General features: G+C 29.0%; 2 protein-coding genes across 4 annotated transcripts; one reads left to right on the forward strand and one right to left on the reverse strand.

Annotated features, from left to right (window-relative positions):
* Positions 1 to 538: 538 nt before the first annotated feature.
* Positions 539 to 4,198, reverse strand: LOC132905022 (lysophospholipase D GDPD1-like). 2 transcript variants are annotated; one of them, XM_060955930.1, is made up of 7 exons: positions 3,705 to 4,198; positions 3,573 to 3,615; positions 2,774 to 2,955; positions 2,484 to 2,704; positions 2,279 to 2,412; positions 2,098 to 2,215; positions 539 to 1,967 (listed from the first exon to the last, which is right to left on the reverse strand). In XM_060955930.1, exons 1-7 carry the CDS (start codon positions 3,826 to 3,828, stop codon positions 1,842 to 1,844), a joined length of 948 nt encoding a protein of 315 aa, XP_060811913.1. In that variant the 5' UTR covers positions 3,829 to 4,198; the 3' UTR covers positions 539 to 1,841. The 2 variants fall into 2 exon arrangements, with proteins under 2 accessions (XP_060811913.1, XP_060811915.1); XM_060955932.1 differs by having other exon boundaries at positions 3,686 to 3,821.
* Positions 4,199 to 4,314: 116 nt separating this feature from the next.
* On the forward strand, positions 4,315 to 9,213 carry LOC132905011 (SWI/SNF-related matrix-associated actin-dependent regulator of chromatin subfamily A containing DEAD/H box 1 homolog). 2 transcript variants are annotated; one of them, XM_060955912.1, is made up of 13 exons: positions 4,315 to 4,810; positions 4,913 to 5,040; positions 5,307 to 5,437; positions 5,631 to 5,812; positions 5,875 to 6,103; positions 6,187 to 6,520; positions 6,593 to 6,867; positions 6,964 to 7,101; positions 7,232 to 7,555; positions 7,638 to 7,939; positions 8,011 to 8,223; positions 8,308 to 8,414; positions 8,476 to 9,213. In XM_060955912.1, the coding sequence occupies exons 2-13, from the start codon at positions 4,935 to 4,937 to the stop codon at positions 8,628 to 8,630; spliced, it is 2,496 nt and encodes an 831-aa protein (XP_060811895.1). In that variant the 5' UTR covers positions 4,315 to 4,810; positions 4,913 to 4,934; the 3' UTR covers positions 8,631 to 9,213. The 2 variants fall into 2 exon arrangements, with proteins under 2 accessions (XP_060811895.1, XP_060811894.1); XM_060955911.1 differs by having other exon boundaries at positions 4,315 to 4,802.
* Positions 9,214 to 12,787: the final 3,574 nt, after the last annotated feature.

Here is a 12,787-nt window from a genome sequence, read left to right on the forward strand (position 1 = left end):
TAGGGACCAGTCCTCTTAAGTAGGGCCATGATGCAAATGGGTTAAGATAAAGATTATGTTACAAATATCATCTATTGTAATAGTGATTTATTGTATATGTATTGCAGAAGTAAAATGTCCTCACAAGATACTCAAGCAACCAACTCAAATCATAAGTATTCAGATCGAGTTGTTACAGATTCGGTACACTCACGGTTTCGATCCTCAAAGGTATATTGTGATATTTGCAACATGAGTATCATTGGAAATCATTCTGCTATAGAGAAGCATTTTAATAATTCTCATCCTTCTAAGGAATTTTGTTGTTACTGTCAGGGCAAAGTGTTCATTTATGTACAAATGCCTATCGATGATCGTACCGAAAAACCAAAGCAAATTGTTTACCATAAATGTAGTAATAACTCTTGAGTATAATTACTAATTAGAAGTATTTAGGAAAAGAATACAAATGAATCACTAAAAAAAATATTTATATATTTAAATAAGATATATTATAGAATTATATTAATTTGTGTGATATATAAAAGAAGAAACAGTATAAATATACAAGTATGAGAAAATATTTGAAATTACAAAATTTCATAATGACAAGTGCAAAAATATATGATATAATTATCGATCAAATAACATGACAAATAAATAACATTTATGTACCAGTAAGAATTATAAAATTGTAGCTTACAAATATTGTTAGAATTTATTCTAAATATAAAAGTACATGTATTTGTGCATAATGTAAAATAGCTCTCTATATAAGTGATTAAGAACTGTTTACAGTATTTTTGAAACCATAATTAAGACAGTTATCTGATACTAGTAATACTAATACAGAAGAACGTATAATTTAAGTAATTATATAACAAATAAATATAATGAAATGTAATCAGTCCTGTTAAACTGGTTATCACTCGTTAGTGATCAAATAATGAATATGATTCCTTTTACATTTTATAATTGTCTAGTATTGCAGATCATACTTAACGTTATATTCCATTCATGTACTTGTAATGCATATATGTACCTTCATGCATGTAAATATATTCTTTTTTAATTTTTTATCAACTTCTTGATAAATATAAATACACAAACGAATTAAAAGAGTATTTTATATAGAAGTATGTAGGTTATTTATCAGTTTCTTGATCTTTATACTCAAAGATATGTTGCAATAAAGCTTATATAAATAATTAAACTTTGTGTGTGCGATATTATTAATAATATTTGCATCCCTATTACTAATGACTGTGAATTACAATTTGTTTGCTTTAGTACATACAAAATACTATAATAATACAGTTATATAATAAATGCGATTTAATGTAGCTGTAATGATCAAACATGTTTTGTGTATCACTTTTCAATATATAAAAATCTATGATAATGATTTTATAAAATACTTTTTTAGATTAGATTATCGAACTTTGTGAACTTTCTATTTTGAATATAATCGAAATATCGAATATATTTGAATGCGGCAGAAAATATTTTTAGAATGTTTTTTTCGAAAAGTGTCTTTGTCTACACGTTTTATAGTTATTTTTCTCATTGTATTTTACTAATATGTCACTATTCATTTTCTTGAAACTTATTTTTATCTGCCTTATGCATGTATAACTTTTTGAAACAAGCTGCTCTTAGTTCCTTTTGTTAGTATACACTAAGCAATAGAAATATTTTTTTTCATAATCTGTAAGTAATACATGTCTGTCAAATAAAAGTTCAACACATTCTTCATTTATAACAGCGTGTACATGTACTTTTCAGAAGTACATCAATAAATATCTTATGTATTATATGTATCTTATATATTAGTATCATTCTCATTCATTGCATTTAGTGTCTTATTCGATAGAACAATTACTTAAAAATAATTTTAATTTTGTAGGATAATCTGTCATTACACCAGTGGCTCCAAGATCAAAAGCTTTCTTAAATTCTTCTTCTTCATTTAAGACCCAAAAATAGATCTATAAAAACGTATTTAGATATTTTTACATGCTATAAATAAAAATTTTTTCAACATATACTTATCACTAAAAGCACTGTTTTTAATCTGAATTATATTTCTAAATTTAAACTAAACAGTCGTTAACTTACATGTATTCCACGAGTTCTTAAATGATTAAATAAGCACTTCCTCATTAGTAATACATTAATAGTCCTTATAATTATTTTTTCCAAGGGTAAGAATTTTATACTTGGACTTCCTTTGCATCTATAATAATGTAATATTGAGAAACTAGATTAAATTCAATACTGAATAAAATGTTTAAAATACCTTAAATAAATGGAAGGTAGAAATATCTCTAAATGTGTTTCCTTTAGAGGTATAAATGGTAATAAACCAGTGTATAAGAAAACTATCAACAGAGTTACACGTCTCATGGAAAATAATAAATTTATATTAGGATTCTGTGGAAAAAATAATTGAAATTAATATCATTATGTTAGTATACAAATATTGTACTATAAAAACTAGGTACCGTCTTATAACATTTCTGTGTTATGTCATCATTAAAGTTTCCCCATACAGTATACTCCTCTCGATTATATTCCTTTATTAAATTAGATACTTTGGTTATAAGTTCATCACTGTTAACTTTAATATCAATATTAATTGGTATATTAGGGAATGCTTCAAATACTTCTTTCAATAAAGCAAATCTTCTATCTTCCTCCTTCTCTGTGCCAATATATTCTACATCTGTTAAACTACAGTTTCTAAATCATTCTATTCAAAAATATAATATTTTAAAAAACTGTTTAAGCATACCTGGATCAAAATCTATTGGAAGACGTGGTTTCAATAGAGGTAGATCTTTGTAATTTACTTCTGAAATACTCTTATTTGTGCCTGTACTACGTAAAAGATTATGGTCATGACATACAACTACTTCTCCATCTTTTGTCAAATGACAATCCAATTCTAACATTTGTGTACCAATTGCTACAGCTCTGGAATAAAATTACATTTTCATAAAGTATTATATGCAGTAACTTATGGGATTATTTGAACATTTACCATAGAAAAGTTTTATATGTATATTATATGTGTTATATGAAACGTGTTGAAATTTCATTAGTAACATTCATAACAAGACATGACTATAATAATTGTATTGACAAAATTTGAAACCAATTTAAAAATATAAATAAAAATGATATTTCAAATGTTTTGCATAATATACAATACATAATACATTCATAAAAAGTTTCCGTAAGTGTACAAATATTTTTGTGAATCTTTGTATAACCAGAAAAAATAATTTAGAGAACTATTTTTAGATAAATATCTGTTAATTTAATAATTATTCTTTGTGCTGCACACTTAAGATGATGAGTAAACTTGTAAACTGTGGATTTTTATGTAATTTCATATTTTTATGAAAAAAATTAAAGAATTGGAACCTAGATAATAATTTGTTTTGTCCACTAAAAATTATGATGAGCACTTTATTTTGAATATTTTACATATTTTTGTATATGACACGTATTGGATTTTTGATGCACATTAAAATTTATCATAAATACATAAAAAACCAGTCTAGTAGTAAGTAAGAATTTTAACTAACCGTTTAAAAGCATGCATTGTGTTTTCATAGCCTTCACCTGCCCCTGCAAAATTATTTTTTTATTAGTATATATATCCTTCCTATGTATGTGATGATCTTAATTATCTAATCATCAAAAATTTCAAAACACACCCCCTCTGTGGCTGATATGCTGGCACATAAATTTCACTTGTTTCTTTTTATGTAATAACGTTGGATATTTAAAAAGTATTATTGACGTTAACATATAACCTCCTACTAATGTATACAACAACATCTTATATTTGTCTATTGTTTTTTATTCGTGTAGCATATCGGAGCATGTCGCTATTGTTTAAACGAATTGTAATTAACATGTAAATGAACGTTTCAAGTGACAAGTTACTAATAGAAGTCAAATAAGAATTTTATAATCAACTCTGCTACATCATAGCCTTTACTGCATACTTGACAATTGTAAACGTTGTAATTATAAAATCCTTTGGGTGAAATTATATGAAAAATTTCTATGTTAGTTATACCTTCCTTTTTTTTTTTTTAGTTATATATACAAATAAAGCTATATATTATCAAATTCTTGTTTCATTCTATTTTTTCATTTAATGAGTATAAAACTAAAAACTAAGTGTAGGTTTATTTTTTGTTGAATAAATTTTTGTAAATAGAGGAATCTCTCGCGAAACAGAGAACTTTTGGTACAATTATAAAATTAATTTTAATATTTATATATTATATTTTTCTAAAAGAAATTGTGTTAGTATTTAATAGAAATATATTGCGTAATTGATCATCGTTTTGAGTAATTTTTTATTAAAATTTCCACATACATAAAATGATGTAATATTAAATTTCTTTTTTCCCTTATTTCATTATCCAAAGAGTATAGAGAAATTGAACCTAGATGTAATTTTCGTTGAACAAGTTCTTACTGCCGTGACATAGAATTTTCAGAGTAATTATAAATCTTATTTTAATTTCAACTGTTGTGTATTTTCTAAAAGGATATTGTGTTATTTCGTAGAAAAATATCACGCGATCGATCATCATTACATTAACTTCTAATCAAAATTAATTTCATTTATACAGTACTCTGATTTATGAATTGCACTTTTTATAAGATCTAGTAAGCATAATTATTCTCTTTTTGTATTCTTTTCGTTTTGATTTCTGAAAAATAAGAAATAATAAAAGGGCATGAAGGAAATTATATAGTCATTAAGAAATTCATAAGCGAAATAAGAGGAATTACAGGTAAATAGGTAATTATATTAACCTGTTGGGCATTTATCTCTCGGAGCTTTTACGAATGCACCTGTCAAACAAGTTTAAAAGCTGCCTTTACAAAAATGTGTTTTCACCAGCGTCTCTCATTCGTTTAACGAGATGTCGGATTCGAATTCACCGAAAACAGATGCGAGTAGTCCAAGCCTTTCGGGAAACTTACGACAATTTCGATTCCAGAAGAAACAACTGAAACCGTTGAACATGTGTAAGAGTCTATTTATTCACGAATTTCAATTTTTAGGTCAATACAGTCGGTGTCCATCTTTTGTTGTTATGTTATTCAAGAATAATTTCCTATATATGATTATTATATGTTTTTAATCATTATTTTTAATTAATTATAATTTTATTTGAATGTAAAAATCAAGAAATTAGAAAAATGCACTTTATACATAATAGTTGATGGTGACAATGTTATTAATATTTGTATTCCAATGTAACTATGAGTAAATAATCAATGTTTTTATTTAGCGGATGATGACAGTAATTTAATGGGATCTAAGATACAATTTCGACGTAAGGCAGTCAATGTAATTGAAGATAGTGATAGCGATGCAGGGAGTCCTGTTAAAAAAACGAGCTCTTTAGATCATACAGATAAGGTATATATATACATATATATATATGTCATATGATAGCTTTTTATTACTAATGTTTTATAACAAAGTATTTACTTAATTATAAAATGTTGAAAAATAATGAAATTAATTTTGTTCTAAATATATGGGTATTTTTTTATTCTAGTAGCAAATCATCTTATGCTGAATGAGAATTTAATTTTCCATTATTATGTAGGACATGTCCAATAACATAAATTGGAATAGTGACGAAGGTGATGAAGATACTAGAAATAGTAGGAAGAGAACTACTAAAGAGCCTTCCAGAACCAACAAGAAAAAAAAACGAAAATTGAATAATGAAGAAGATGTAGATATCGATTCAGATGAAGCAACCTTTAAAGATAAAGTGTTTGATAGGTATACATCTAGAGATTTTGTGTGTTTCATTAATTTTAGCATTTCTTTTCAAATGTTTATAGTGATGAAGATTCAGATATGGAAATATCTAATGAGCTTACAGCTGATAAGAAAGCAGTTTTAGAATTTATGCAAAATGCTCTTACATCAGAGTTACTGTTAATGTCTCAATGTTCTCAAAAGAAAGCAAATGCTATCAAAGATGCAAGGCCATTTGAAGATTGGAGAGACTTAGTTCAAAAGTTCCAGAACAACAAATATCTAGATACAGAACTTTTGAATTCTGCTCAGGTAACCAGCTCAAAAAAAATCGTAAAATTTTTAGTTTTCATTTGCAATGTTATTAAGATAAATTATATATTATAATAAAACAGGAATTACTAGCTACCAGACATGCAGTAGAAGCTCTCATGAAGAAATGTCTTCGTTTGTCTACAAATATTGAAAAAGCCGTGGCTGCAAGAGCATCGGCTATCACAAGTCAACCCAAGAGATTATCCTCAAATTTAAAATTAGCTCCATATCAGATGGTTGGATTGAATTGGCTTGCTGTGATGCACGCTCAAAATGTTAATGGTATACTTGCGGATGAAATGGGTTTAGGGAAAACAGTGCAAGTAATAGCTTTTCTTACATATTTGAAAGAGGCTGGCTTCAGAGATGAGAAAGATGGACCACATTTAATCGTCGTTCCTAGTTCGACGATGGGTAGATAGACATTATAGGTTGCTTTGGCCTATATTATTTTGTTTGTAATCCGTTTTTATTTTATCCTTGTAGAAAATTGGAATAATGAGTTGGAAAGATGGTCGCCCGGTTTGAAAGTTGTACAATATTATGGTTCTCAGGAAGAACGAAAAGAGATGAGATTAGGATGGCGAAATGGTGATTTGGATGACGTTGATGTATTATTAACTACATATAATTTAATTAGCAGTACACCGGAAGAACGAAGATTGTTTCGTGTTATGCCTATTCATTATGTTGTTTTCGATGAAGCTCATATGTTGAAGAATATGGGTACTATCAGATACGAAAATCTAGTTAGAATTAATGTATGTGTTCCCTCATCGCATTTTTACATAACTCATTTTTACATTTTTTTACATGTACACTTTTTTACATAAACCAAATTATCGATTATTTCGCAGGCTAAACACCGAATTTTGTTAACGGGTACCCCTTTGCAAAACAATTTACTGGAATTGATGTCGCTCTTAATATTTGTGATGCCTTCACTGTTTGCTGGCAAACAAGCTGATCTGAAGAGTTTATTTTCAAAGAATCCCGTAAGTTCAATATGGTAATAGTAATAGCTAATGACAATAATAATCTTAAAGAAAGTTAAAATTGGAGTAAAATTGAAAATGTTAACATTAAAGTAAAAGTTACTATGTAACGATGAGTATTACATTATAGAAGGTTCCATCAGTTAAGAAAAATAGTGAACAGCCATTGTTTGAACAAGAACAAGTGAAAAATGCAAAGCAAATCATGAGACCGTTTGTGCTTCGCCGATTGAAAGCCGAAGTCCTTCGAGATTTACCAGAAAAAACCGAGCGCGTGATTAAGTGTCCAATGATAGAGAAGCAGCGAAAGATGTATACTAATTTAGTTGCCGAATTTTCAGCTGAGGCTGATCAAAGTACTGAGGTTAATGGTATTGGAATGATGATGCAGCTGAGAAAATTAGCTAATCATCCTCTTTTAGTACGAGACTATTACAACGAGTCCAAATTAAAAGTATTTTCGCAGTTACCTTTCTTACATTTATTACGAATGAATTTATAACATGTAATTTTAACGATTCACAATTTTGTGTTAGATAATATCAAGTAGATTAGCAAAGGAACATTCATATAAGCAGAAAAACCCAGATTACGTATTCGAGGATTTACAATGGATGTCAGATTATCAAATAAATCAATTAACAAGAACGTACAAAAGCTTAGCTGGATTGGGCTTACCTCAGGAACTAATTTCAGAAGCTGGAAAGTTAAAGATATTGGACGAGTTACTACCAAAGCTCAAGGAAGAAGGGCACCGAGTATTAATTTTCAGTCAGTTTACCATGATATTAGATATTTTAGAAGAATATTTAACTATTAGAGGACGAACGTACTTAAGGTTTGTGCTATGTACTTTTTATCTTTTATATTTTTCATTATTATTAATCTTTTACATGAATATGGAAACAGATTAGATGGAAGTACACCAGTAACAGATAGACAGTATTTAATAAATCAGTATATGGAGGATGAAAGTATATTCATATTTTTACTATCTACGAAAGCTGGAGGCTTGGGGATCAATTTAACTGCTGCCGATACTGTTATAATTCACGATATTGACTTTAATCCTTATAATGATAAGCAAGCGGAGGATCGCTGTCATAGAGTAGGTCAGAAAAGGTATGCTTTTTATCACTAATTTATGTCCTTTGGAAAAATATAAATAAATGTATGCTCTATAAATATATCTGACATTATTTTTAGACCAGTTAGCATAATTAGATTATTAAGCGAAGCTACTATAGAAGAAGGCATATACGAAATAGCTCAAGACAAATTACATCTTGAACAACAGATTACTGGTGAAGAAGGTAAGTCTTATGAATTTTGCCCACTTTATAATCCAATATTACGCATGGAATTTGTTCACAGAGAATGAAAGCACAGACAAAAAGAGTGTATTAAAGTTACTTAAAATGACGTTAGGGCTGGATCACAATAAATCATTATCGCTGTCTCCAATGAAGAACGGGAGAACAAGTAATGGGTTATTGGACAATGAAGAAAATTGTCATATAGAATTTTAAAGATAATCTTTTGTTTGAACCTATTTTGTATTAGCAGGAAATTTAACATCATTTTTATATACATGATATGTCTTTGTGATTGCACAGAGGATATAAAGAAAAAAAAAAAAAAAAACAGATAAAAAAGGAAATTAAAAGTCAGCCTTGCAGTTGTGTATCGTACGTAATTTTTAAATTTAATTATTGCACATTTGAATATGCACACATGATTTTGAGTGACGTTATTTGTAAATTGTGAACTCTTATTTGTACATCGCATATGCACTGTATTATTCTCCTATTTATATGAGCATATATTAGATTTAGATTCATTCGTGACTTTTACATATTTTGTCTAATATGTTTTGATATTTAATGGTATATTTTGTGCGTAAACTTTAAGAGAATCGTTAAGACTGCACAATATTTACTAATAACACAAGTTGATGGAGAATAGCCGAAAAAAATGAATAAAAGAGAAGTTGATGTAAGAAAAAGGGGATATAAAGTAAACAGTGTCAGACTAATTGATATTACTGTACACACATTCCTGAATGAAGAACTTGATCTTTGTACAAAATCATTAAAGATATTATACACCTTTCCCTAGACTTAATTTATTATCTTGTAATACACGCGTTAATACTTGAGCGAATTTAACAAAAATCTAGAATTTAAGAATTTACGATCAGATGTTAAAGATAATAAAAGCAAATATTTCAAAATATGGATTTTCGAGATGTTTTGTAGTTATCGTAACTATTAAATTACGCGACTAACTAATTAGAGAATTATCCTTAAACTTAAAGTAATAGATACAATTCATTCATTTACTTTTATTTATCTTTTTTAATTACGAAAATTAAATAATTTACAATTTTTAACAATGAGTTATTATAGTCTATATTATAATGTATAAATGATACTTTAATCTTTCTAATCTTGACGCACATTGATCTTTCAAATTACGAAGCTATCGAGTCTTTTTACTTGAAGATCGATTATAACATCCATCATAAATTTTAATACCACTAGTAATATAGAGTATTATAGAGTGTCAAAAATTAATTTTATTTTTGTGTATTATTAAATACGCAAAAACTCAATTCCAAAAATGTATTGACAATCCTTAAAATTATCCTAAAAATTCTAGTCATTACAAATCCTAAAAATCTTATATTTAATAAATCGATCTTCTTCGAATAGTCTTATAGAATGTAACTGTTCAAATTGTATAGAAGAAGAAAAATTCTTAGAACGTTATAGATATGCAAATACATTCAGATACATAGAGATACAAATTATTTATTATTTTTTATACAAGATGTCAAGTCGTTGGACAATTTACATATCTGCACAATAATTATATTATCAGGATACGATACAAATATCTTCAACAAGTCAATAGGTGTCGCAGTAAATCTTGCGTTCATCTAATATCTTCCTGTGTCGATAATCTATGACGTAAATTGAATATCGTATACTTCCACGATCGAAATCTACAGTTACACGGGGTATTCGAAAATAATCTATCATGATCATCACAATGTTATTCTACGACTTTGGATCGGTATAGATTTGCAAAAAAGTAGCCGCAAAATTAAACTTTGCCTTGTAATTCAAACCCAAATTTTTGTTCTTATTGCATCGTATTGTACTTATCACGAAGATCAAAGCCTTAAAGGAATCATTGGTCGCAACTCAACTGTTTTCATGGAATAAAATATTAAAATGCCATTAGTTTTCGAATTCACTTTATTTGTAATTTTACATTTCGCTTACATTTTGCAGTCACATGTAAGGATAGCACCTGTTATCGCACGTACATACGCCAGATGCATCTTTACATATCCTATATCTTCCTTTCTTTTTCTCTTTCTTTTCTTCTCGTTATTTACATTCTATACTTCGGCCAATTTTCTACCCAATATTACGCATTAACTTTAGGCAATAAAAACTATATTTAATCCGATGTTTTAATTATTTAACGGACGTAACTCATCTACCCAAACTATGAACGATATTTTTTACGACTTCCAAAAGCCATTTGTGTGAGAATTGGCGAACGAGCAAGCCACAGATGAGAAGCAAGTCTGCATCCTATTCACCATGATCCAATCATTTCATTCAAAAATTGATGGGTTGGTCGACTAGTGTGAGGTGGAGAATTATCATCGACCGACCTACCAATTTTTTCATCATCTACATTTAAGGCGCAATCTTGCTCAGAAACTTGACCGGGATATAGAAATGTGAGTCCGGTTGCTGAAATAGCAAGAAAGGAAGAATAGAAGATATGGGATTTATAATCGTGGTTTTGGGGCATTTACGTGCGACACTAGATGCTATTTTCCTTGTATCTGACTGCAAAATGTAAGTATTATTATTACATATAAAATAAGTTCGAAAGCTAATGGAACTCAAACATTTTTTTCCCAAGAGGACAGTTGAGTTACAATCCGTGTTCCTCTGAAATTTGTTATCCTCATCAGAAGAATACGATGCAATAAGAAAAATTGTAACCTTGAATTTTGAGATGAGGACCATTCTTGTAGCTATTTTTTTTGCAGATCTTCATCGATCCAGAGACGTAGAATAACACTATGATGCTGGTGACAAATCATTCTTTGTACATCTGAATACAGAATGTCACTATCAGGCGGCTCAGACATTACATCGATAAGTATCCATAATTTTGTTAAGATTCTATTGATAATCATCCGGATGAAAACTTTCACTAGGAATTCTGTCATTTGCAATTAGTCACTTCCATTTATGGATTTATAATTTGGCATATGAAATAATTCTAATTTTTCAAAATTGTATTATTTGAAAATCGTCGGCTGAGACAATTAAAACATCCTTTATTATCAGTGAGAGGTAGAAGTCCGAGTAGTGGAGGATGAAACTTGTGGTGGGGATGGAGACGCGAAGGATAGAGATAGAGAGGCGAATAAAAAATAGAAAAAGAGAGCGAAAGACGGAAACTAAAGTAATAGAACCGATGCCGAAGCAGAATGAAACCCACGTGGTATCTAACGTTTTGAAACAGTTAAAAATAAAGCATGCATATTTGCAGTAGATTATTAATAAACACATTGGTTGTTCTTCACATTTCTAATAAAGGATACATCGTAGAGGAGAAAAAGATAAAGAGCATAACGTTTGATTTCCTTATTTCATTAACATGATTGGTCATAGTCGTAAATCTATTCCTTTTTAATTCTTTTTGAAAGATTATCATTGGCCAAATCAGCGATTAATCTCTTGTTTCGTGTTGTATAGCGACAGCATCCTGTTTTATTTATTTTTAAAGCAGTAGTAGGTGGCGTGGGTATCGGGCATCTGATTTGTCAAACTAAAGCTCACCAGGCAACTAACAAAGAAAAATATACAACACATATGTATACGTAGTCTCCGTAGAAGTCGCTCATCAGGCGATAAGATTAAAGGAAATGCCTACCCGGATCTAGCAATTTCACTGTTCTTCTTCTGATATCTTGTGTTCTATTTATTTGGTTTGCGAATCTAGGAAATAAGAATGAACGAAGGGCGGTTCATTAGAGCACATAATGATTGAGGTTACTTTATGGAACTTGTTATTTAATTGTCCAAGCAGCGCTTGTTGACACATTTATCGAGTGTTTTTCTTGAAAGTTCTAGGACAACGTCGAATAATAATCTCAATATCCATTTTATCCCACAATAACAGTATACCTAACTCCCTCAGATGATTTACGTTCTTTATCCTTATTTTACGATTTATATCCTCATGTTTATAAATTATTATCATGTATGGTATGATAAACTGATTAATGATGTTTTAACGTGTACTTATACCTACAGATTATAATTATTTATCATTCGTACTATTATTTATCTTTTGAAATACGCGAAAGGAAAACTTCCATTTAATTGATTTACAACTGCAAGTAAATCGTTGTAACTTTCATGATTAACTGATTAATGTCTGCAATCACAAGTAAACGGTCATATATCGTTCGACTCACTAGATAATTAAACCATCTGGATAAACATTGATTCTCTATTAATCTTTCTACGTTACACACGAATCGAATCACCAGGTGCATACATCAATTTTTAATATCATCAATATTTACGGCGATAAATTTGACTATGTTATTATCGACCGTGGCATTGCATTAAATTGTACCATT

This window comes from Bombus pascuorum, chromosome 3, assembly GCF_905332965.1.
Source record: "Bombus pascuorum chromosome 3, iyBomPasc1.1, whole genome shotgun sequence".
NCBI classification, from domain to species: domain Eukaryota; kingdom Metazoa; phylum Arthropoda; class Insecta; order Hymenoptera; family Apidae; genus Bombus; species Bombus pascuorum.